Here is a 25,906-nt window from a genome sequence, read left to right as displayed (position 1 = left end):
CTTACATATCCCACATATTCTTTTGTGTTCAACAGAACCAAGAATTGTATAGTTTTGAAACAACTTGAGGCTGAGTAAATGATGACGTAAGTGTCATTTTTGGGTGAACTATCCCTTTAAACCAAAGCTACTGTGTGACTTTACAACGCAAGACCTGCTTTTTAAACAGCTTGCTATCTCTGTACAGTAATGTATGGGTTACCTTGAGATCTCAGTATGCTACTGTGATGAATGAGATTGTAGGATCAAATTTTGCTGAGACTGGACACATGCAGTATTTTTGCATGCACCACAAGAGCCGCAAGGAGAAAAAATACACAGATTTAGATTTCAGAAAAGATGTCAGTTTCTAAAATAGAACTGGATGCATTGTGTCGAGAATTGAAGCTAGTTGTTTGTTTTGCTTGTAAACGTTCAGTGAGGTTTTAATAAACAAGGTTTCCTAAAGAGAATTAGTAGAAGAGGATATACAGAAGAGGATTGACAACCGCATTTAGCTGCAGCGTGTGGCCATAATGATGCAAAGATACTGAAATGTATTTTTGCATCATTGCAAAAATGTATTTTTGCATCATTATAACTTACAAGCCTTGCATTAAAATTTAATCCGCAAAAATAGAGCACAATATATTGTATTAATGAAGGAATTTTCCATATTAATTTTTTATACAGTTGTTTTACCTGTATTTTACATTTTGCACTGCATTAAATTTCATTTTAGCATTATCGGAAATGTCTGTAAAATAAAGGAAAATGTACTGGTAATTTTCTGCCAGTGAATTTTTTTTACAGTGTTGTTAAAGAGCAATTTTGTGGGAAAGTGATACACAACACTGCCATTAAACAGCCGCATGGGGCTGGAAACTGGGGCTAAGCACCACTTAACATAGAAACAAGAAAGCTTTTTATAGATGTCATCAGATAGGTTTGTATCTGTATATCACAGAAGCTGTAGTACAGTTTTCAAGTGCAGGACTGAACAGTAGCTAGTATTTCTTTACATTTTAATATATATTAAGGTCTCATCATGAAATGAGTTTTCTCCTTGTATTTTTATAGTATTTACAGGATGTTTAGCCAGCTTCTGTAGGCCTCAGGCTGGTTACTTTGGATAAAAGCGTCTGCTAAATGACTAAATGTTACTGAGCACCAATAGCTTTGTTTGGAAGAGACGTCTGGCAGCCGTCTGCACATCTCCCTGAGGCTTTTGATGCTGTAAACAGGAGTCAGGAGCACAATGAAGATTGCTTTAAAAAATGTATCCGTCTTATTTGCACTTTTTAAAGAATAATTCTCTTAATCAAATATTTTTTGGATGTCTGTCAGCTTTTTGAATTTAGCAGAGACATGGGTCATTTTTGTAGTTCGCTTGTCAGTTCCTTTATAAGAAAAATATTCTGAATCTCTCTATAGCTCCTGTTTTTTAAGCTTAAAGATTTCATGGTACTTTTGCTAAAATGCATATTTTTGTCCGTTGTTGGTGCTCATTCAAATAGATCTATTTGCATACTTTTTGTCATGATGTAAAAATTGTTGGCTGGGGCATTAAAAAGATGTCTGCCGAGTGAACCGTCTTACAGGGACTTTGGCTTGGCTAACTGCTCCCTTTCCAAATAAATGAAATAATGTTGAGTCATTTCTAATCACAATGTTCACAAAAAGACAAAGAGAACACCTGACAGACCTCAAATGTGTTTTTAATAGTTTTTACCATGATCATTTTAGTACATTTCTAGCAGCAGATTGATCTTCATAAGCGCAGCTGGCCATCAGATCGTTAAATCCATCATCCGAGCTAGTGCGTGGCACATATTATAAGACTTCCGCCCCGAAAGGGCATTCATCATCACTTGCTTTCTCTCAACTGATATTACTCGTAAATCTAAATGATGAGATGTAAAACCCCTAAGCGAGTTTCCCGTCTCTGCCGTGTCGTGATATTGTGAGGTAATGTGGCTTTCAAACGTATTCCAGGCTGCTTATCTCCACAGCCACCTTGGGGAGATCTCATGATGAAATATTTATGAAGATACTGTGGGTTTTTCACCAAAAAGTGGCATACTTCTGAATAAATCGCTCACTGAGATGCATCTCAAAGCAAAGTCGTGGGTGTCTGCGCAACGTCCTGCCGAGAGGATGACAGCGGGAACGGGCGTGTGCCGTGTGGGATGGAGAAGAGAAGTTTGATGAAATAATTTGTTGCGTGTTATTACAAGACTAGAATGAATCCACAGGTATGTGTGTATGTGTTTCATTCTGTCTAGGGTACATATTAAATCTATAAAGTAACGTTTACTTGAGTGTAAATGACAGCAACGAGAAAGTCACTGATTGGACATATCAATTGTGGCTTTGTATGTATGATGCTGAAGGGCTGTGATTCATAACATGCATGGCCTGTTTCATACGTACATTGCATTCCAGTGAGAGAAATAACAGGCATGAACATGCACTCAAATATTTAACCCATACCACATTCATTCCTGTCAGTGTTTTTCAAACTTTGCTAAAGGTCTTTATGTACAGTGTGTATTTGACCAAAGCAAAATCTAGCCAAAAACCCATGGAAGTTTTTTAATTGAACTACAACTCACCTTTTATCTTAAAAAAACAAACAGTTCAGTGTAACATCATCACCTGAGGCCAGAAGTAACCCCCAAAAACGAACTCTGACTTCCTGTGTCCATTGAGTATTCATGTGTGTGGTACTACTGTCCCGAGTCGCTCATCCTCTTGACCTGTCTTTTGTTTACGGCTGAGCCCGGGAGTCTATTTAGTTCCCGCTGAATGAATGGAAGCACCGCCAATCAAACCAGGTCAGGAGAGAGAGAGAGAGAGAGAGAGAGAGAGAGAGAGAGAGAATGAGAATGAGAATTACTCCCAGAGGACCATGAGAAAATAGATCAGGCCTGAGAAGCTGCCAGCACGGTTTGTTTTGCCTTTATGAAGTTTTTGGGCATTGCTTACGTGTCTCTGCATGATGAATGAGCAGATGAAGTGATTAATGGAGATTTAGTGAGAGTTTAAACTGAAGAACAAGTTGGTACAATGAAGTAGCTACTCAAAGCTCGGGATTATCAGACTTCTCGAGATTCACCGTGTGATAAGGCCTGTCGTTGTTGTTTAATCTAATCGTGATCACGTGAGATAACTAATATTGTGAACTCCAATCACATTTTGCAATCCAAATAAGATGTGTGTGTGTGTGTGTGTGTGTGTGTGTGTGTGTGTGCGTGTGTGTGTGTGTGTGTGTGTGTGTATACTGTATATAGAAAAGACATGAAATGTTCATTAGGTCTGGTGCGGTAGTGATAATGTAAGCAAAGCCACTCTTAGAGAATTGATGTATAATACAAATATATAAAAATAATTATATTAAATAGAAGTCAGTGTAAATTATATCCTTAATCACATTCATTTAATCATCGATTTTAACAGAACTAGTCCAGACTCAATAAAAGTCAAATGTGTTTTAATCGTCATATATCGCTGGGTTGCTGGACTTCTGTTTGGTAGTACAAATTCTTATATGACTGCGGTATATAATTACATAAAGTGAATCACGTGACTTCGCTGTATGCTTTCTCATTGGTTTACAGTAGTTGCCACATTGCATCTTTTCATATTTACAACAAAATTACAAGTTGAAGTCTGCTCAGCTTTGATGGATAGTCAACAATCTCGTTTGCTCATGGTGACTTGAGTCACCAGCTCTTTTTCGTCTCTTTATCACTGCAAATTGCACCTTAAAGGGATAGTTCACCCTAAAATTCAAATCCTTTCATCATTTACTCAGCTTTTTGTCATTTTAAACCTGTATGACTTTATGAAGATATTTTGAAGAATGTTGGTAAATAAAAACTGTTGGTCCCATTGACTTCAATTGTATAGACACAAAACCAGAAAGACCAAAAGTCAATGAGGACCAACGGTTTTCTTTTACCAACATTCTTCAAAATATCTTTTGTGTTGCAGAAGAAAGAAAGTCATACAGGTTTGAAAGGTGAGTAAATGATGACAGAATTTTTCATTTTTAAAATGGTGAATTTGCATTAAGAATGGACAGTCAAGAGGTTAATGCTTAGTAACATTGTTTGATTCTCTTATAAGTGACGTGTACACCAGCTCTGTGTATAATGGACCTGTTATCTGTGAGAGTATTTTCAAACAGTGGCTGTGTAAAAAAATGTTTTTGCGTGCATGAGAACTACAGTATGTGACAGCGAGATTGATCAGTGAAGGATAAGGAGAGACACTTTTCAACCTTGTTTCTCTTCCCCTCCCTTTTGTAATCAACTCATCTTTCCTCTTCACTGCTCCACCACCTCCCTCGTCTGGCCTGTTCCTGATCTTCTTTTTCTCCTCTCTGCTCTCCTTGTCCTTTCTGTCCTCGCTGAAAATTTGAGTTTTCAAGATGAGACAGCTGAGTACTACGCCCCACTGGATGCTTACCCACAATGCAAAGACCACTGAAATTATACTTGTTGCTTGGTAGGTTTTGTTGATATGCTTGACCGACATAAAATAATGAAGTGAATTAGTCATTTCACATGCTCAGACTGTGACATTAAAGACAAAATTCTCCAATTATCTACAAATGCTAAGAGCACAATTACATTGGACCTAGTATGTTAGTTTTAACTGTTGTACTGATAGGAAAAATATTTATGATTTAATGAAACTGAGTTCTGTATGTTTAAGCCATTGGTTACAATTTAATTCTGTATTGGTGAGAAAGATGCAAAAGTAAGCCAATCATGTGCTTAGGGATTTTTAATGAAGACCTATTTTCTTGAATTAAGGCCATGCTAATTAGCAGAAATATAGCAACGCACCATGTGGTGAGTGGTAATGTTTATTCATGGTCGCACGATTACCTTGCTTTAAAGGTGAGAAGGCATTTCAAAATTGTTGGATGTCTCGGTAGTTCATCTGTGAAGTTTTTTAGATCCATATTATTGCAAAAAATAAAAGCGTTCTCCCCTAGAGGTGCCTGTACGTGGGGATTTTTAGAAACATTAGTTCAATCGGAGCTCTAAGCAACCCGGTCTCAAAAGTTGAGTTTTGAGCACTTCCTCTGAAAGGGTATAGTAATCTGCGTGTATGAATCCAGTATACACAAAATCCAGAATCATTACAGACTGTCTGCTAGTCTTTCTGGAATACTGGAACCCCTGCAATGCACCAAGAGGAAGGAAAACACATTCAATGTGTCTTTTTCATTTTATGTCCTCATTTATCCCACTTTTATACTGTTATATTGAGACCTAATATGCATGCATATAACAGAAAAGCAGATGCATACATTAAAGTTGAAATGGTGTTCACAGCTCCTATTTTCCAATTGAAAGCGGAGACCTAACAAAAAACGAATATAATGTTGCTGTAGGCATTTTATATACATAGCAAACTGTTACGTTTTAAAGAAAACAAATATTTTCCTGGGTAAAAAAATAGTCAATATTATTTTAGTGTTTACTTAATTCTTATTAAAAATATGACATGTATTGCATTACATTGTTGATATATTATTGATACATGTTTGCAATGGTTTGTGGTTGTTGATTGTGATTTTCTACGTGTAGCTTCAGGACATGTGGTGTACTGTACTGGGATGTTTGCCATCAGTGCTTATTGTGTTTGTGATGTTGTATCCAGGTGATTCGTGTATGGGATCATGATGCTTTGGGAGTGGAAAAGCAAAGCTAAACCTTTAGGATCTACAGAGAGTAACTGTCCCAAAGCCTCTTGCTCGTTCTTGCTTGTACTCTGATATCCTAATGAGTGTGGCTTGTATTTACTACAGCTTTTTGTCGGTGTTTTTGAACTGGCTGTTGGACAACATTATGTAACCTGTTCTGATGTGGCCGCACCGTGAGAGTCCACCGCATGCTGATTTTGTTTTCCTTTGTCATTGCAGATCTGGTCATTGGAGTGGCAAAGGATAAGTTTGGGGCCATACAATCTGAGTACCAGAAGGTAAGTGAATGTGACTGTGACTGACTACATGAATCTTCATGAGATCACGTGCTCGGCCTCCGCAGTTAAAGTGATAGTTCACCCTAAAATAAAAATGCCATCATTTTGGATAAACTAACTCTCTTGTGTTGTGAAAACAGTGTCTCTTTATAAAACAATAATTTAATTCCAAATATATAAAAGCTACAAGGAAAGATCCTTTTTATATTATGAGCTTATTCTGAAAGAAAATAAGCTTCTTATTCTATTATAAAGAAGTATTGTTAAATGAGTTCGGCATTAGACCCTGTAGTAAATAGGAAATTAAAGTATTTGTTGTTTTTTAGTAACAGGATTTAATTAAACAACAGCTCTTTCTTTGAAGTTCCAACTTCCTCAGGAAGAAAATACATATGAGACACAACTTAATGAATCAGTTGAGGGGAAATGGTGATGGGAGCTCGGAGATACTTAGCCTCCCACATTATACAGTGTTTATTCCTCAGCAAATGCCTTTATTACTCTGAAAATTTATTTTGTAATTATTATAATTGTTAAACTCCTATAATTACAATGAAAGTTTAATGTCTTATAATTGTTGACTAATGTTAAATGCTGATACTTATATCTACAGAAATTACAGTGCACACCACCGTAAACACTTTTTACACAATATTTGCTTAAAATTTGTTAAATAATAGCAGTATTAGTTGATATATTGGCTTGGTGGTCTATCAATATAATTCTGTATAATCATATGTTTTGTTTTGCTTGTTACACTTACACAAAGAACTGGATGTGACTGTCATTGTACTTTGGGATTGTCAAAATGGGTCTAGTATCCATTGCAGACAATACAACTTCGATTTATTTGCCATTTGTTTATTTCATTTGATTTTGCATCTCATCTGTTCCGTTTCTTTTTTTTCTTCTTCTTTTTTTGCTTTTTTTGCATGCCTTCATCATCTGGCCGCTCCAGCCAGAAAACATTGTTCTGACGTTACAGGTAAAGTGTGTTCAGCCCTGTCAAGAACCAAACCTGACCCAAATCTCACCGTCCTCACGTCTAACATTAACAAAGCCCAGCCCTGCATTCATTCTAAAGATTCATACTTGACTTTTTCTTTAGACTAGTTTTCCTTTTTTAGGGTGTGTCATCCATGGAATTTCCCTCACTTTTATGTATTGCTAAGTTTCCTCATGTATTGTAAAATTTACAACCGTTTCAGCATACAATATTACATTTTTGCAGTTTTGTAGACACAAACATCCAATATACAAGATACTGTACATTAAATGATCACATATCACGATATGAATTGTCCCCAGACAGAGAAAGAAATGACTCCAGAAGCAGTATTTATAGCTTCGCTTACGCACTGATCACCCTTTGCTTCATGTATGAACTCAAAACTTGTCTTAGCTAAGCTTTTTGCCATCGCCAACAAGACGTTCAGCCATTGGCCGTGAGGGGAAATAAGCTTTAAAGAAGCACTTTTTTGAGAATTTTAAATATGGAAATGCTCTACCCTTGAGAAAAGGCGAGGGTACTTGCCTGGTGACAGACAAAGCCTCTGGTTTAGTCAACGGATTAAGCTTATCCTCAGGCTGGCCTGAAGAGAGCTCTGCTCATTCAGATGTGTTTAATGCCACAGGACTCGTGCAAATGGATTTGAAAGCAGCGTATGAAGTAAACGTTTCCGTAACATTATTTCATCAGGTTACACAGCATGGATAATTTGTGTGGATGGTTTAAAAAGGAGTGTTTTTGCTGGAAGGCTTTTGAGACTAAGATGTTCCCTTTAAATAAAGGACGTGTAAAAAGCTTCCTCTAGAAAACGTTTTTGGTTTGTTTTGATTTGTTCAGTTTATCAGCCCTTGTGTTTTAAATCTTGACTTTTATGAGCCATGCAAATATATTGCAGATCATTCAATTTTAATGCATCTTGGTGCTTTTGTGTTCCTTTATAAAAGAACTGTTGGTAGTAATTTGCTATATTTAGTGTAATTGTAGTTTAAACCATTTAAGCCTAAAGTTCATCATTTAAATGGACAGTTTGAATGAAAATTGTATCATCGTACCTCATCATACTATCCTTCTTCACTATAATGAACATATCGCTGCTGTCCTTCCAAAACCTCGGATGTCCAAATTCACTGTTTTTCTGGAAATGGAAAAAACACTACTTTTTAAATGATTCAACACTGTGTTGTCAGAAGTTCACAAGCCCTTTTTTATACTTTTTATTGGTTAGATATTTGCAAAACCCAGTGACAAACATAAAGGGTGACTAATAATAATGATTTATGGCAAAAATCATGAAATGTGGAGATACAAGGCTTCAGAAGGACAGCGGCGATATGTCATAAATAACGCATGAAGTGAATAGTCACAATGGTTGTCTCCTTAACGTTTATTGTTTGGAAAAAATATGGGGGATAAGGATTTGGAAAATTGTCAAGTACTGTCCATGTAAATGAAGTGTTCACTTAAAATTCATTTCTAAAAAGAGACCAGACTTAAACTGGGTTCGAGGACCCACCCCCAATGATACCCCAGTTTGTTTTTTATTTATTTTCATGTCTAACCAGTGTTATTTTGTTGTTTATGCAGGTGATTTATTATGAGATTGGTTTTCTTGTGTGTGCCGCGGTGGGGCTGCTGTTCACCGTCTTGTTGCCGCTGGTTGGGCTGCTCTTCTGCTTGTGCCGCTGCTGCGACAACTGTGGAGGTGAGATGCACCAGAGACAGAGGAAGAATGCAGAATGCCTACGAGGACTGCTGACCACGCTGTTACTCACCACCACTTTCATCATCACGTAGGTTTTGCTTTTCGAACGTCCATGTGTACTTATGTGTGTAATGTGTAAGGCCCTATCCAATCCCATAATGCGTTTCATGCGATATTTTGGGTGTTCTGTTTATGTTAATGGTTATATCAATATCACATTGTTAGCTTATTTACTTTCTAGCGCCAGACACTGTTTGAATCAATCGAGTCTCCTCTGACACAAAATGCAATATTGGAGGCAATAGAAGACCTCAATACGCACACCACATGAGCTTTAAGTACCTTGCACAGTTAATCCCCCCCAAAGACACATTCACTGTTTCCAAGTGGACAAGGGTACACTTGAGAAAGAAATACGGCCAGATTGCACAAAGAAAGGAGCTCCAGGACAGCACCGGCAAACAGAAGAGAGTGTTTGATGTTCCGCTGTTTTATGGATTCAGCTGGTTCGCTCTTTATGAAAGATTCCATAACACATGCCTGGCTGCCTGGAGATGGGCATCTCTCAGCTCATTTAAACATCTCCTCTCGTGCGTACTGATATTAATGAAGCCATAACAGAGGCCACTGCATGCACCGATCTCTTCAGGGGGATATTAAAACGACTCAGAGTTTTGACTGAAAATTATTCAAATGAGGACCCTTCATGGAAAGAAGAGCTGTTTCCTTGATTATGGAATAGCTCTTGGGTCCGAGCAGCTCTTGGGTTAGAGGTTAAGTGTTGAAAAGGTGCTTTAATAAATGGCGTTGTCAAGTCTTTTTATACTCGAACTGTCTGTATTCTTCAGTCGCGAGGTGAATCCAGGGCAGTTTGTTTTATGTTCCGGATTTCCGCAGAGCAGTCTGTTTAGCTTCCTGGATGTGATATTTTTATTGTACATTTGCTTGATAAGCTCGGGCTTTTTCTGAGCTGCGCTGGTTTTTCGTAGAACAGTATAGGCATAATTTAGTCGTGATGAATTATTAAAGAAGCGACCCAATTATGACAAGAACATTCCTCATTAGTGCCATTTCGCTTTGAAGAGGAAAAGCAGCATTTCATAGGCACGCTGTCAACCCCGTCATGAACACAATGGTGTGATGGTCAGGCAACATGAAAGCTTGAGGCGTGTGTGACTCTTATTTTTAGTCCTGTATTTCCTTGAACAGTGTGTCAAGCTGGAATCTTCCAGACATTGAATAGAAATTTGTGGTTCTGTTACATTTGACATGTTTAGCATGTTCTTGTTTAGCGTCCAGCATGAATGGTTTGCTACAGTATGTTCTGCCTTGCATGGTTTTTTTGTGCCTGGCTTACTATGTATATGATGTCAGATCGCCATGTGCTGATGAGCTAAAAATAGATGCGATTTCTGTTATTTACAAGTGACTGCTCACACAAGTGTGTGTCTTCATTTCGGAAAAAGGTCGCCCTTTAAAACATAGTGACATAATACTGCATGCTGTTTCATTATACATTCATTTCAATCCGTGTTTAAATCTATATTTGATTAGTCCTTAAAAGCACTAGTTTAATGAAACATGCATCATGCATTCGACATTGGCATAGATAAGACATCACGGTTTACATGATGTTATTATCATAGCTGATGTCATTATCTCAAATCTAATGTCACACATATTTTAGATTCTTCATTGCTGTCAGTAGAGACCCGGCTGCTGCCCTTAAGGAGTGTGATGCCCAGGGCACTGAAGGTCGGCGGGTTCGCTGCTCTTCTGCCAACCCCAGAGCTCAGCTTGCAGAAGCGGCCTGTCAAATCCAATACAGTGCAAAATGTGAAGCCTCCTGGCATCCATAGTGCAGCTGGGCTGTGCAGCGCTCACTCGTTTCATTCATTAAATAACACCAATTAATCATCGAAAGCCTACATTCAACTGTAAGATTTGGTCCATTTACCTTTAAAAAAAGGATAATCCATGGACAGATCTTGATTCGGTTTGTGTAACGAATGGTTCTAGGTGAACACACGTGCAGGTTGACTGTATGTGTGCGTGCGTGTGAGCGGCGATATAGCATGATGATGACCCCCCCAGCCGTAAATAGACAGATTGCAGTGTAAGCATTTTCCACACATATGTCATATATAACTATTGTTTCATTTTGAAGGCACGTGGTCTTTTTAGCTTTTTGTTGAAGCTTTATTTTTCTGGTATTTCTAGGTTCAAGATCTTTTCAAAAACACAGGTAAATAAGTATACAACTTGAAATTAAATCTAGCTGACTTACTACTGTGCAAAAATAATAAAATCTACAATAAAACTGAAATATGAGGTAGAAAACAAATGTCAAATATATACAGTATAAACCTGTTAGCAAGATGTAAAGACTGGTCCAGCAGCACTTCCGTTTTGATTTTGTTTTCTGCATATACAGTATAATTACATCTTAAAATAAATGAAATATAAAGGAGAATAAAAGAAACAAAGTAACGAAATAAAATGTCAACTGAACTATTGAAGAGTTTTATGCTTTATGTATTCATTAAATGCTGAAAGTAGAAATATGATTAATAATCATTTATTAATAAATATACTTAAATCAAGTAACATACTTTACCGTTGGAGTGTAGCCACTTTATTGCAGTATAGTTAGGTGTTAGGTGCATTTATCAGCATTTTAAATGTTTCATAATTTGGAAAATGTGTGTCTGGTTAAAAGAGGGAAGACGGGTGACAAAGTGACTTTGTGACTCCATTTCTGGTGTGCGTGTGTTTTTATTTTTGTAGTAGTCACATGGCTCTACAAATGTACCAATGTAAGTCGCTTTGGATAAAAGCGTCTGCCATATGCATAAATGTAATGTAAACGTTGACTGTATTTGCAGGCTTACACAATACACATCCAGTGAGCAATTTTGTTTTGTATATTCATAGCAGCTTTGAAACAAACCCGTCTTGACCACTATCATCGGTCCATCGTGCACAAATGAAAATGAAGATGAATAGTGTTTAGCAAAAATGAAACCATCCACAATATTTTAGTGCAACACAATGAAGAGAGTGGTAAAGCTTTGTTTGTGTGGTTAATAATGTGCCCTCCTTCTGTCCTACACATGTATGGAAAAGAGAAATGATTGTCTCACACTTCAATTACCCATTCTGGCCTAGTTTCACACAGCACACACATGGGGTTTGATGCTTGCGTATATGCGCAAATATACTAACTCATAGCTTAGGGGAATTTGAAAAGGAACACTTTCGACTTCCTCTGGAATAACAAAATCATTTAGAAGTCTAATTTGGGAAAAAGCTTGTTGAAATCTAAAGAGGATGTTGTTCTTTTTTTAGCTTAAACCATATTACACTTATTACACTTTTATCACATGTCAGGATAATAGAAAGGTAATCTCATCCATGCGCGTCCGTGCTTAGATTAAAGCTCTGAACTTTATGCAGTCTCTCAAACTAACTTTCTGAGCTGCAAATGTTTTTAAACCAAGTCAAAGTTTAAGTTTTGTAATATGTAGTCGCATGCAGTCTACAAAACTAATTTCACGTTCATTTTACCATAATGGTAGTTTAAACAATATTTTTCCATTTAAATTCCTCCACTCCACCCATCTTTCCAAACATAGCCCTGACCCTCATTTTTCAGTCTACAGTGGCTCTCTTTGTCTGGGTCAGTAGCTCGACTGTGTCGTGGTGGTGGGCCGATCATGTTACAGATCTGCTGAGCGCTGGGGAACCATCAGGTACCTGGAACGCCAGCGCAGCGGGGCGAAATCAAACCCGATGGGTCATCTTCTGTTTAAAGAGGCAATCAATAAGGTTCTCACCCCCACCCTGCTATTCAACCCTCCATAGAGGCATTTTGAAACAGGGATGGTCTGGGACTAGCTCCTGGGTCCAGGATACCTGAATACAGAGATCATTGTGGAAGTAACTCGACTCTTGCTTCCTTTGGTCTACATGGACATTCTTGAGTGCAATGAAGCAACACAAATTATACAGGAGAATTTCACCATGATGCCAACGTGAAGCCATTTTTAAAAGAGTATTTCACAGACATTGATATTGTTAACCACAGAGTTAGATCTCTTTCTTTAAAGGAATACTCCACCCAAAAATTTAAATTCTGTCATCATTTACTCATCCTCAAGTTGTTCCAAACCTGTATAAATTTATTTGTTCTGATGAAAACACTTTTTTTAAAATGGTAGTCAAAGGTGCCCTAGAATTTTTTGTTTTCATAAATTCTACAAAAAAAAAAATTGTGTTCAACAGAACAAAAAAATTATACAATAATTTTTCCTACTATGGTAGTCAATGGTGCCCCAAAAATGTCAGTTGCTAACATTTTTCGAAATCTCTTTCTCTGTGTTCAACAGAACAAAGAAATGTATGCGGATTTAGAACAAATTAAGGGAGATAAGTTGTTGTTCTGTAATTTTTGTCAGGTTTGGAAGGTTTGGAACAACTTGAGGATGAGTAAATGATGGTGGAGTAGCCTATCCCTTTAAACTCTCATAGTGTTTTGTGTTTTGAATCTCTCTATTTCCTTCAAGACACCTCAAATGTGAATTTTTATTCCCTCAAACCCATACATGATGTCACAGGTTAAGACAATGTGACACCTCGACTATTGTACCGTCTTGCGTGAGAAATAATTACCACATTTCTCGTCCTCGGTCATATCATCATGTTGAGGTGTCACTTTTTGTTGTGATATTACACTCGGCTGGTGCTGTTTCAGAGCTGTTTCAGGCAAGTTAGAGAGTTCAGTTTTAGTTTTAGGCGATTTGAACGTTATTTCAGAAGTTACTTGTTGCTTGATTCTCTCTTCTGGTTCATATGAGGTTCCCTACAGTGAGTGAGTCTCAATGCCCTCTGTGTGGAATGCACTTTGCCATCTTCAAAGCCTCTTTGTTTACTGCCTGCTATGTTTTCCCTGACCTCAGAACAGAGCAGATTGTGTGCTTACCATAGATAAAGAGAGAGGAGGACATGGGGAGTTCGGGGGAGAGAAAGCGCACAACAATGAGGCTTTGTAGACAGCTATCTGTTTTGGATCTCTAACAGTCTGTTGGTTTCACCCTGGGAGCATTTTGCAGTGCCCACATATCTGAATACAAAGCCACGGTGTTTCACTTTGTGTTTATATATCTATGAAATATTTCAACTTTAAACACTTTGTTAAAAGATTTGTTACTTTGATTTTGTTGTCATCATGGATCTGCAACACTTAAAGGGACAGTTCGCAGTCATTTACTCACCCTCAAATTGTTCCAAATCTGTATAAATTTCTTTGTTCTGATGAACATAGAGAAAGATATTTGGAAAAATGCTTGTAATGCAAACAGTTCTTGGCCACCATTGACTGCCATAGTAGGAAAAATAACAATGGCAGTCAAAAGTGCCCCAGAACTGTTTGCTTTCCTACATTCTTCAAAATATCTTCTTTTGTGTTCAACAGAGCAAATACATTTTGTAGTCAATGTTGACCTTGTTTGGTTACAAGCATTCTTCCAAATATCTTTCTCTGTGTTTTCAGAACAAAGACATGTATACAGATATGGAACAACTTGAGGGCGAGTAAAAGATGACAGAATTTTCATTTTTGGATGATCTGTTCCTTAAACTGAATAAATCTAATAAATGTTTGAACTATTTCTAAAACTCAACATTTAGTTAACTATTGTTTTAAATTGTTGTTACACTGGCAGCAGAAACTAGATACTAGATAATAAAAGCTATTGCTCAGAGTGCCAGTAGGTGGCGGCACTTTAACACAGTCAGAAGTCAAATGCTCTTACACAGACTATGACACTTTTGACTGCCATTGTCATTTTCCTACTATGGTAGTCAGTGGTGGCCAAGAACTGTTTGGTTCCAAGCATTCTTCCAAATATCTTTCTCTGTGTTCACCAGAACAAAGACATTTACACAGATTTGTAACAATTTGAGGATGAGTAGATGACAGAATTTTCTTTTTGGGGTGAACTGTTCCTTTAACCGTTTTACTTAAATGATACTTATGGTTTAACGTTGTTTAGTTTGTGTTTTTAACACTTCTGTTTTTTATGCATCAGGGCAGGGGTCCTTTGTGCATACGCTGCCAATCAAAACCTGAGTTCTCAGCTGAAGAGCATGAGGAAGCTGGTGAAAAGTAACTTGAAAGACCTGCACACCTTCGCCAATCAGACCCCAGCAGTGAGTACTGAAACCCAGACAGACATGATAGACATGACAGACGGGGACAATAAGTTCACATATAGAACATATGAACCGGGTGCCCAGGACAGTTGGTAATTGTTAACTGCTCTGTCATCTATCTCAGCAAATCGATTACTTGATCTCTCAGTACGGCACTGTGAAGGAACATGTGCTCTATGACCTTGAGAGTGAGTATGTCGTGGGTCATCTTTGAGTTTTGTCTTTTTCTGATGTGAGCGCTGGTGATGATTCTGTCCTGTTTTTGCAGATGTAGGTCTGCTCTTGGGTGGAAAGATACACGAGGAGTTGGGAAAAGATGTGCAGCCTGCGCTTGATGCAGCTCTCAGCATGTATGCAAGTATGTCACTCGTCTAGATCTTTCTTTCCTACACCCTAAACGTACATCTTTACTTGGATAAATATTTATTTTAATATATCAGATTACATTATGCGAATACAATTCTGGTAATACTATACAACCCGTTGCTTGTTAGTGTCTTATTTCACTGTTTGTCTTTGATTTGTTAGTCAAAGTGGAGAAAGGCATTAAAGGTAAACCACCTGACTGGTCCTTACTGTGACATTTTACCTGTAATGTTGTGATTGGCTCCTCATTCTTTCCCTTCAGCACCTGGCCCAGTTATTTACCCTGTTTGTTGTTGCATCCTTCCGTGGTGGATCCCGCCCAACTTGTTCCTTAAAGTGATAGTTCATCCAAAAATGTCATCATCACCCTCTTGTCATTTCAAAGCTTTATGACTTTCTTTCTTCTGCAGAACACCGAAGAAGATACTTTGAAGAAAGTTGGTATCCGAACAGCAACAGCACCCATTCACTTCTATTGTATGGACACAAAACCAATGCAAGTGAATGGGGCCAGTTAACAACATTCTTCAAAATGTCTTCTTTTGTGTTCTGCGAAAGAAAGAAAGTCATACAGGTTTGAAATGACAAGAGGGTGAGTAAATGATGACAGAATTTGTATTTTTGGGTGAACTATTGCTTTAAACCAAGATACCTGAAAGGTTATAAAGTGTACCAAATGTAACAAAGGCAACAATCTGACCACATTATGGATAACATTGTGTGGAGAATGTTTGGTTATTGTTCCCCAGACAATACTGAATGTTTTGTTTTTTAATGTTAACTTGCATGGCTGTTTGTCTCATCTCTTAGCAATGCAAGACACCAAGGATGCTCTAGAGAACGTGAGTTTGACGTTGGAGACTTTGCAAGACGGAACAAGCAAACTGCAGGCTAACCTCAGCAGTGTGCGTAGCGGCCTCAACAACGCCCTCAATGATCCTGTCTGCGCAGACATGCGCTCACCCGCAGCCGACGTCTGCCGCAACATACGCAGCACCCTTCCCAGACTAGAAATCTCAGCCAACTACTCATCGGTATTACAATTGCACAGATCTTTTTTTCCGTAAAAGTGTCACCATTGACAACAATAAAGTTCACACATGCCTGTTTTTTGGTAGTTGCCTGATGTAACTGACCAGTTAGACAAAGTGAATGAAGTTCTAAGGACGGATCTCGGGCACATAGTTGAAAAGGTACTTTTTGACCGATATACAGTATGCTTGTATAGTTTTAAAGGTCCAGTGTGTAACTTTTTGGAGAATCTATTCATAGAAATGCAATAGTCTTCAGAGGTGTATACAGACCTTATGCAATGAAGCGTCATGTTTTTATTACCTTAGAATGAGCTATTTCTATCTACATACACCGAGGGTTCCCTTACATAGAATTTGCCATGTTGTTTTTACAGTAGCCCTAAAGGGACAAACTGCTCTACAGAGCGCTTTTCGTAAATACGTTATCTCCTTCGGCAAAGAAGCGGAAACGTGATGACATCCTAGCCCTGAACAGCCACCGTAGACTAGTGCTTTGAAAGGGAGGGGTGAGCGGTGAAGTGAGCCGTTGGTTGCAATTTGCAACCTCACCACTAGATGCTGCTAAATTTCATACACTGGACCTTAAGGCTGCATTAAACTCTCTGCCTAGTCGTTGGTTTATGTTAAATACACATTGTCAGTGACATGAAATGCCACGTGCAAGCAATTTTACCTCCATAATTTGATTCTTATCTGTGTTAAACAGGGATTTACATCTTTCAATGACACGCCCACCATGGTAAAAGACCAAACCCGAAGTATCATTGAAGGTGCGTTGTCATGGATTGTTTTAAGAATCCTATTGAATTCCTTTCTAGTAACATTTCTAACATTAGTAACATCTAGTAACATTCCTTCCACAGTTTTTAAGACATTTGTAATCACTTTGTCATTGTAGCTGCGCTTTCTTCTGTAGGGGTCAGAGGTCTGCTGGACAACATTGGCTCTAACATCTCTAATTTCACCAAGCACTTTCCAGTTCACAGCACTCTGACCAACTTCACAAAAATGATCACTCACACACACTCACAAATAGAGGACATCTACCCACAGATTGATCAGATGGATTTCTACAGGTATGTCTGCATTTCAAAGCCACCAATAAACCAGCAGTAGACTGCCATCCAGAATGCAACGTTACAAACTCTTCCTGTTCATTCGAAAATGTCCTCACATGCTCCTAATATTCTGTTGCTTTCAGGTGGATTTGTTGCATTACCCTTTGCTGCATGGTGGTGCTAATCTTGGCCTTCAATTTTTTGGGTCTGTTGTGCGGCATTCTGGGATTTGACCGGCACACTTCCCCGACCACACGCGGATGTGTGTCCAACACGGGAGGAAACCTGCTTATGGCGTAAGTGTGAATATCAAACATGAACAAACAAATCACAGTGGAAATCAGTTTTGTCCGCGCTGATTTACACACGCTTCCTGTGCGTCTCAGCGGCGTGGGATTCAGCTTCCTGTTCTCCTGGGTGCTCATGGGAGTGATAACAGTTCTGTTCTTGGTTGGGGGAAATCTGGAGAAGCTCGTGTGTGAACCTTTCCAAACCCGACAACTGTTCAAGGCAAGAAAATCGACAGCATCTCATAATACACAATCATACACTAAGGAAACAGGGCTTTTGTCAAATATTTGTCAGGATGGGTTACGTTTTTAAAGTCAGTTAACATCCCTCGGATACGGAACTGAGAATACCGAACAGTTGAGCTAACTTTACTACATAGTTGACCCTCTGAATGTATGTCAGTATAGACATTTGAGCTTTTAGTTGCTGAAACACGGTATCTATGACATCTTCCCTGTTTGACTCACTTATGGTCTCATTCAAAAGCAAAGGGATCATGTTCTCAGTATTTATTGTGTTTAGGTGCTGGATACTCCCAACCTTGTTCAGTCTTCTTGGAAAAACTTCATACCAGGATATCTGTACAATGACCCCGAAATGGATCTTACAGTGGATTCTCTCTACAGGTAGCTCTGGCCTGTAATGCACATCCTAAAAAACTACACAGTTTAGACCACCAGAGTCGTTTTAAAGTGTTGAGTATTTGTTTCAAAGCAAGGGATTTTTATTACACGATTTCCTGACAATGATTATATATTCTGATAAATTGATTATATAGTATATATTGTATATACAATGTTTCCAGGAAGTATTTGAACACTTCAAAAAAGAGCAGGTCATCACATTTACTGTAGACATGCATAATAACCAGAACGTGTCCAAACATATTTTTTTCTTTAATTTTAACTGTATTATAATTGCTTTTTGAAACCTAACCTAAACTTCTTATAGACTATTTTGCTTTTTTTTTATCTTTAAATGTTATTCTTTTTTTAAGTGTGTAAGTGTCTGCTCTGTTTTAGGAGAATAGTCCAGCAGATGGCAGCTAGCACATGAAAATATTTGAGTAAATGGTGTTGGTAACATAGTAAAGACTTGTGAAACATACTGAACGACCTATAAGCCTTTTTATTACAATTAAAGTCAAGTAATATAAAATAGTGTAATGAAACAATTCTCTTTCGTCTCTTTCATAGTAACTGCAAGGACAACAGGGGGATTTACACGGCTCTTAACCTGGATAAGATCTTCAATATGGCAGCGTTCTTTAACACCAGTGTTGTGAGTGGATCAATTCTTAGTCCATATGTGCACACAGGATTCAAAGTGACATTCAAAGTCACTCTGAGATTGCTGACACTGTTTACACCAGATGGCATTATGAGGGTTGCTTTTAAATGTTTAAGGAGCCTATGACGTACATCCTAATTTTAGACAGCTCACAGACAGCAAATTTCATTGTTCAGACAAATTGTCATTGTTAAATTACGATAAATTTAATTAAATAAAATGAAACGCTTTACACAAGTGAAAATCTTCTGATGCTAGACACAATATGTAAGTAAATATCAGTAAAGCATTATAACTAAAGAGCTCTTTGCTAAACTGTCAATCTTGCTTTACGGGTCAGTGCGTGCTAGTCTTGTAGCACATGATGAGCTTAGGTTTTTTTCTCTTGAAGATTTCGGTCAGCTGAATGTTTAGTGGAATTCTCCTTCATATGCACAAAGCAGTGCGAATATTTCAAATAAGTTGGCAGATCACTGTGCCACGTTTACCATAAATCAGTTGCTGATAGTTGAAATGCAACACTCGCTTCTTTCGTAACATTTTTGAACAAGATTCGAACTGTTTTTCCAATACCATGTTTGTTGTTTTTCTCTGTATTCTGGGTCTCTAAATGTTTTATGAATAGCCATTTGAAACATTTTATATACAGCATCTATAAATTCCTTCATTTCAGTCATAGAAGTCAATTCCCTATAAACATTCTCGATTCAGCGTCGCAGTGGGCAGTTTTACAGTGGGGCTCGAAACTCTGAGACCACAAGTCTGTTTTCGTTTAAACATGGAAATAAACATGTCTTAAGTATAAATAATGGAAATATTCGGTAATTATATGTAAGCAAATTGTGTAACAACCTCACACAAAAGGTCAGAATTCCTTATTTTCATTAAAGCACACAAGATGCTTTAACATTCTCAAATCATGCTGAGATCACTTTAGTTTCAGCACAAGCTAAAAGTCAAATGCATGCTAGTAAGAACAAAAGAAACGTATCAAATTCTGAGATGTACAGTATAATGGAAAATGTTAGATAGAAGTATGAAGGTTCTTCTAGAATATCTGCAAACTCCAGATTTTTCATAGATTGATGTTGGATGATCAACAGTTATAATGTACACCTGATGTTCTCTGTTGGTGTAGGGCGATCACTGTCTCGTAACATTAACCCTCGTCTTTCAACAGTACTCCAGGGACGTGTCGACAAAGTTTGAAGGGATGAAGGTGGATCTGCGGGGCATTGTTCTTCTGGAGTCTGAGGGCAAACAGAATCTCATCAGCTTCACTGAAACTGGCATTAATGAGATCAACTTTGCAGCTTATTTGGCAGAGGTACAAAACATATTGATAGAAATGTACGCAATAAAATTTTAGGTCTATAGCGCTATTTACAAACGTTTATCACAGGACAATATAAAAACAAATGCAAGAATTATAGGATTAATATAGGATCTTATCAAAAAATTATATTACTACACAAAAATGACAACTGTGGCAAAGAGTGTTAAGGTGCTTTAAGACTTATAGTTTAAGTCAGGTTCTGTTTGGCGGGGCAGTCCTTTCTTATCCAAACATCGCAGAAATAATGTGTGTGCTGTATGAGCTGTAGAAGTCATATAATATAATAATATAACATATAATTTACAATATATTGATTTTCCATAACAAATTGTGAATTCATAAGATTTTAACCATACAATGTTTTTCATACTGTTGCAATATTAACAAAAGTATGTCTCGATGTATATCAGTCTATGGTTTAGTTATTAAAGTACGGTTTCTCGCGTCTGTTTGTTTCGCAGCTTAATAAAGGCGTGACACGCATTGATCTGCTCACATTTGCCAATGACCTCGATTCTCAAGCTGATCAGTTGGTGAGATTTATTTTCTTTCCAATTACTGTAAATGTGTAACTATATAAATCAGTTTAAGAACGTACAGTATACACACATAGTGATGAATGTAAGTGTAAATAAATGCTTTTACCTGAACTTATTTTACAAAAATGCCCTTGACTAGGAATTTTCTTATTCACTTTGGTAATATGTTTATCTCTCTCTCTTTTGCAGGTTAGAGGAACATTGCAGACTTCATTAAAGGGACATGCTAACACTGTCAGGCGGATCTACAACCAGCAGGTCATCCCTCTGGAGCAGTCCATGGTAATCTATCCCTGTTTACATTTCCATGATCTGTTTTGTATTGGGACTGATCAAGTACATTTGATGACTGTCATTACTGTTGAGAATGTTTGGTCTGTTTTTATTACTTTCTCCACTTCTCAAATTAATTCTGATTCAATTCAATGTATGGCTTCCAAGAAATACGTGAAAGCAAGGGTAAGCCTGAATCCAGCAGTTATTGTTGCATAACCTCCGACAGTTGTTCGCTCATTGTGATATCAACCTTGTTTTTTCTGTAATACCATCAGGAATACAATCTTCATTTTACAGTCACCTAATCGTGTCTTTGTCTTGAAATGTTTATATCAATTGTTTAACAAACAAGTTACAGTTGACGTAAAAAGGGTCAACTGGCTTCTTGTTTCGGTCTGCTCCCATTGTGTAGTTCACATCTGACATTTCATTTTTTTTGGAAATGTATGGGTAATAAAGGCTCGTTGTCCTGTAAATAATAATACCAGCATGCTGAAAGATGCTAACATTTAGAGTTTATTTTCCACTGCTGAAATGTCTTTTTCCCGTGTATCCCAGTATATCATAGTCTGACTATTTTGTGTTCTTTACTTGACATAATGATTGCATGTCATGCATGTGCAACTGTAAGCATGCATGCTTGGTGTTATGTCACACGACTGGTTTCCTAAAAACTATCATTTACGGTAAATTAATATTGTGATCAAAGTGCTATCAGTGTCTCAATGATGTTGATTATTTCACTTTAGATTATTTGAATATTTTAAGGTCACAATATTTTGGACACAATGTGATTTTAGTTGTTTGTGCGTTACAGAGCACGCTTAACCAGAGCATCAGATTCCTGGAGAGAACTTCCTCAGATTTGCCTGTACGTTTCTCATTTAAAAAAACATTTTGTCCTGCTTATACTCACCACAAGTGCATTACAGCATTTCTAATGAGCTGTAAATGTACTGTCATGTAGGTCAGAGTTTCAGCCGTATTAGCAGCCGTTGATGCCGCCCAGTTTCTAATTTCCAACAATGCAACACTGGTGGTCAATCAGGTGTGTGAGCCAAAAGCATGCCAAAATACCCCTTCCACAGAAATACAAACTGATTTATGTAATGCAAACTGATGGTGAATGTTCATCGCACCTACAGGAAACTGAGAAATACATACAGACTCTCATTGGATATTTCAAACAGTATATGGACTGGATCAAGACATCTGTGAGTATTATTGCATGCAAGAATGAATGTTGGTATTGATATTGATATTAGGTTGGTGGTGATCAGTTTGTAGTGTTAGTGTTTAGTTTATGACTGTTGCTGTCTCGTTTTAGCTAGCCATGGAGGTAGCTACCTGTAAACCCTTCAGTAATATTGTGGACACAGTCGAGATCCTGGGCTGCAGTTTTCTGCTGGATTCAATGGTGAGACCAACTATTAGTTTTGTCAAGAGAATTGTTAACTGTGCTTGAAGTAGTTTTAGTATCAATTAGTGAATTGAATTAGTAGTAACCCCAAAAAATGAAAGCTGTCATGATCATTTACTCATGTGACCCACGTTGCATTGCCAACAATTGCTGACACTCCTGAAAAAAACACTTTGAATTTCATTTTTGTATTTTGAATGTCTTTCAAATCAAATATGTTCACGGAGAGCATATTGATCAAATTTGTAATGTGCGTTCTAGCATAGTGAGGCTTCTGGGTGGTGTCAAGAAATCATGCGTTTATTTGTTACAGAACACATTCTGGTTTGGACTGGGCTGTTCCACGCTGTTTTTGCTCCCTAGCATTATCCTCTCTGTGAAGCTCTCCAAGTTTTACCGCAGAATGGACACAGAGGATGTATATGACGAGTAAGTGTCCCAAAACCGTGGCATAGTTCTTAAAGGGATAGTCCACCCAAAAATGAAAATTCTATCATGAATTACTCACCCTCAAATTGTTCCAAACCTGTATAAATGTCTTTGTTTTGTTGAACACAAAGAACGATAAAAAATGTTAGCAAATGAGATTTCCGGGGTGGACAAAAAATGGTAGTCAAAGGTGCCCTGTTTGTTTTCCTAAAGGTGTTTAACAGAACGAAACAAAATATACAGTTCGTTTTTACTATAGTAGTCAATGGTGCCCCAGAAATCTCAGTTGCTAACATTTTTCCAAATATCTTTCGTTGTGTTTAACAGAAATAAGAAATGTATACAGGTTTGGAACAACTTGAGAAGGAGTAATTCATGAGAGCATTTTCATTTTGGGTGGATTATCGCTTTAAAAGAGACCATGTAAATACACTTCACTTTGTTTTATAGGAGAAATTGCAATTTGCTGTGTTGTGTACTATGCATTAATGATTTTGAAGTATTAAATGGCCAATAGGTAAATATTTATTCTCTTTGCTTTCCATCTTTTCTTTCTCTCTGCGGCCTCTAGGTCCTCAGTCTCGGGGACTTGGCATTTCACATTATGATAACCATTCTTGCTATTTCCTTCTTCATTCTTTATGTCTCCGTCCAGCACTTTGCACTTTACAAAATATATGTACAGTATATATTATACGATGTGTTTTTTCAACATCCATGTGTTTACAGTCGAAAATCATTGCGATTGACTAGTCACCAAGTGTCTTGAGCAGAGAATCCATTTTGACATCTGCGTGATATCTCTGCATCACTCCAGTGTAACATGTTTGCTTGTCTTGCTTGTATCTTTTTAGCATTGAGATTCCTATGAAAACGTAAGCCGTTTTCCGTTACGCTTTTGCTGTCCACTATTTGAAGACATCTCTTTCCTGTTTTGTACATAAATCTTTCTGCTTAATGGTGCTGGTTTAAGCTACACGCCTTGGAATGCTTCCCTGGTGAAGGGCATTGCTCGTGTTGTTGTGTTATCTTCTAAAGCTCCCTTGTTTCACACAAAGGGCTGATAAAACAGAAACCTTAAGATCAAAAGTACTACACGTACATTTTATGATAAACGATTGATATTTCTACTTAAACTGTTTCGTGCTCTACCTTGCGTGGACGTTTTCCAAAAGCACGTCTTGGAAGTGAAGCTTGTTTCTGGTCGCATGCCATTTCTGTCATGTCATGTTTGTTTATTTATTTTTTGTGTGTAATGTTTTATTTCAGTATGGAAATTGGTAATAATGGTTATTATAATGAACATTTAGAAGGTGTCCAAAACCCTGTAATGAGAAGGTAAACAGAACCATAGCTCCGTACACCCCGCGTTTGTCATGCTCATGAATTGCATGCATTGGTGGAGGCGGATTGTTTGAGGTGATAAAAATGATTATGAACTATGAAAGGTCCGATGCATGCTCGGTTTAAAGTTGCCCTTCCCACAAACAAGCACCTGGGAGTCAGCTCTTTGTTTTCTTCTTTGTTTGCTATGCTTGGTGTAAGCATGCTGGCTAATTTAAAGGTGAAGTGTGTCATTTATATTAGCAGCACTAAACGGAAAGAAACAAAAATAGTGATCCACCTACCATCGGTCGGTCAGATAACAGATAGCCCCGCCCCAAACTCACGCCATTGGTTGGACCAGTGCCATTACATGGAAGGAATAGTTCAACTTCAAAATAAAAATTCTGTCATTATTTACTCACCCTATTTTCATTTCAAACCTGTATGACTGTCTTTCTTTACATTTTATTTTTCAATATGAAAAATTACCGAGGTCCGGACCTCTGTGACCTCATAGCTGGCGAGTAAAATGATGACAGAATTTTCATTTTGAAGTTGACCTATTCCTTTAAGCCCACTCGAGCCACAGATTTCAATTTCTTTTGGTGCTACTAAAATAACACATTTCACATTTATTTGAGACAGTAAAGAATTTGTGCTTTGCACACACTTTTGCATGGTATTTAAATTTACACTAACAATGCATGCATTTGCTTATTGAGCTAGCAAAGTAACAGGGTTGAATTTGTACATGTGCATTTTTTTTTTTGCATTGCTTCGCTTGTGCATTTTTGCACGTGACTCTTGAAGATCTAACCAGGCTGTGATTGGTTAATTTCTTCAGTCAGTTCATCATCCCTAACAGCATGATTCTAAGTTCAAGTTGCTCTGGAACCCACCAGACATAGGTGAGGATGGTGAGCTTGAATGACACAAAGACTCTACATGTAGATTAAATCTAGCTTGTATAATGAAAATTCAGGAATGGTTCACCCAAATGTTGGTAACCAAACAACGGCGGTATCCTTTAACTTCTATTGTATGGACACAAAACCAATGCAAGTCAATGGGTACCGCCGTTTTTCGGTTACCAACGTTCTTCAAAATATCTTCTTTTGTGTTCTGCAGAAGAAAGAAAGAAAGTCATACAGGTTTGAAATGACAAGAGGGTAAGTGAATGATGAATTTTCATTTTTGGGTGAATTATCACTTGCGTTATTAATAAATAGGCTGCAAGTCATTTTAACAGCCATTTTGCTGACTTCAGCTTCCCTCTTCAACCCCGACCTCCAACGACAGATCAGCATGATTATAAGCAAAGAAGGTTTCTGATTGGTCAGTGATATATGTCATTGTTGGCAGGTGTAGAGCTCTGTGTGTTATATCAAGCGCCCATCCTGCTCTTTAAGATCAATGGGTTAAAGATGGATGAAGAAGGTGGTGGTGTTGAATTCCCTTCTTGACAGTTTTTATTCTTGTGTCTCAAGCCTCCCTGCCTATGATACTATGACTCGATTCCCACGGGCCTCTGCGCCCCCCCGCCATCCCGACTGGTGACTCTGAGGAGACAAGCCTGGTTTTTAACTACAGTAAGGTACTACTGAAAGATACAGATGAGGGGAAATGGACGTGACCTTT

The 25,906-nt window shown here is 37.8% G+C and overlaps 1 protein-coding gene across 15 annotated transcripts in view; it reads left to right on the top strand.

Moving 5' to 3' along the window:
• Positions 1-25,906, top strand: part of prom1a (prominin 1a) — a 45,638-nt gene that overhangs the window by 17,699 nt on the left and 2,033 nt on the right. The window contains exons 2-26 of one of the 15 annotated variants that reach the window (XR_008964149.1): positions 5,921-5,979; positions 6,938-6,964; positions 8,573-8,778; positions 14,780-14,900; positions 15,028-15,091; positions 15,172-15,261; positions 16,080-16,303; positions 16,388-16,462; positions 17,010-17,073; positions 17,202-17,379; positions 17,505-17,657; positions 17,748-17,871; positions 18,175-18,278; positions 18,849-18,933; positions 20,123-20,269; positions 20,740-20,811; positions 21,007-21,099; positions 21,259-21,276; positions 21,911-21,964; positions 22,061-22,141; positions 22,239-22,307; positions 22,421-22,510; positions 22,827-22,942; positions 23,514-24,280; positions 25,756-25,863. Coding sequence is in view for 11 of the 15 variants with exons in the window: in XM_057349378.1 (XP_057205361.1) it covers positions 5,921-5,979; positions 6,938-6,964; positions 8,573-8,778; positions 14,780-14,900; positions 15,028-15,091; positions 15,172-15,261; positions 16,080-16,303; positions 16,388-16,462; positions 17,010-17,073; positions 17,202-17,379; positions 17,505-17,657; positions 17,748-17,871; positions 18,175-18,278; positions 18,849-18,933; positions 20,123-20,269; positions 20,740-20,811; positions 21,007-21,099; positions 21,259-21,276; positions 21,911-21,964; positions 22,061-22,141; positions 22,239-22,307; positions 22,421-22,510; positions 22,827-22,942; positions 23,797-23,817; positions 25,756-25,825 (2,405 nt within the window). In the remaining 4 variants the exon portion in view is untranslated. Of the gene's footprint in view, positions 1-5,920; positions 5,980-6,937; positions 6,965-8,572; positions 8,779-14,779; positions 14,901-15,027; positions 15,092-15,171; positions 15,262-16,079; positions 16,304-16,387; positions 16,463-17,009; positions 17,074-17,201; positions 17,380-17,504; positions 17,658-17,747; positions 17,872-18,174; positions 18,279-18,848; positions 18,934-20,122; positions 20,270-20,739; positions 20,812-21,006; positions 21,100-21,258; positions 21,277-21,910; positions 21,965-22,060; positions 22,142-22,238; positions 22,308-22,420; positions 22,511-22,826; positions 22,947-23,513; positions 25,864-25,906 lie in introns of those variants that run through there. The other 14 variants (XR_008964150.1, XM_057349378.1, XM_057349377.1 and 11 more) reach the window with 14 other exon arrangements.

Source organism: Triplophysa rosa, linkage group LG13 (assembly GCF_024868665.1).
Source record: "Triplophysa rosa linkage group LG13, Trosa_1v2, whole genome shotgun sequence".
In the NCBI taxonomy this organism is placed as follows: Eukaryota; Metazoa; Chordata; class Actinopteri; order Cypriniformes; family Nemacheilidae; genus Triplophysa; species Triplophysa rosa.
This window is presented reverse-complemented; position numbering and strand designations above follow the sequence as displayed.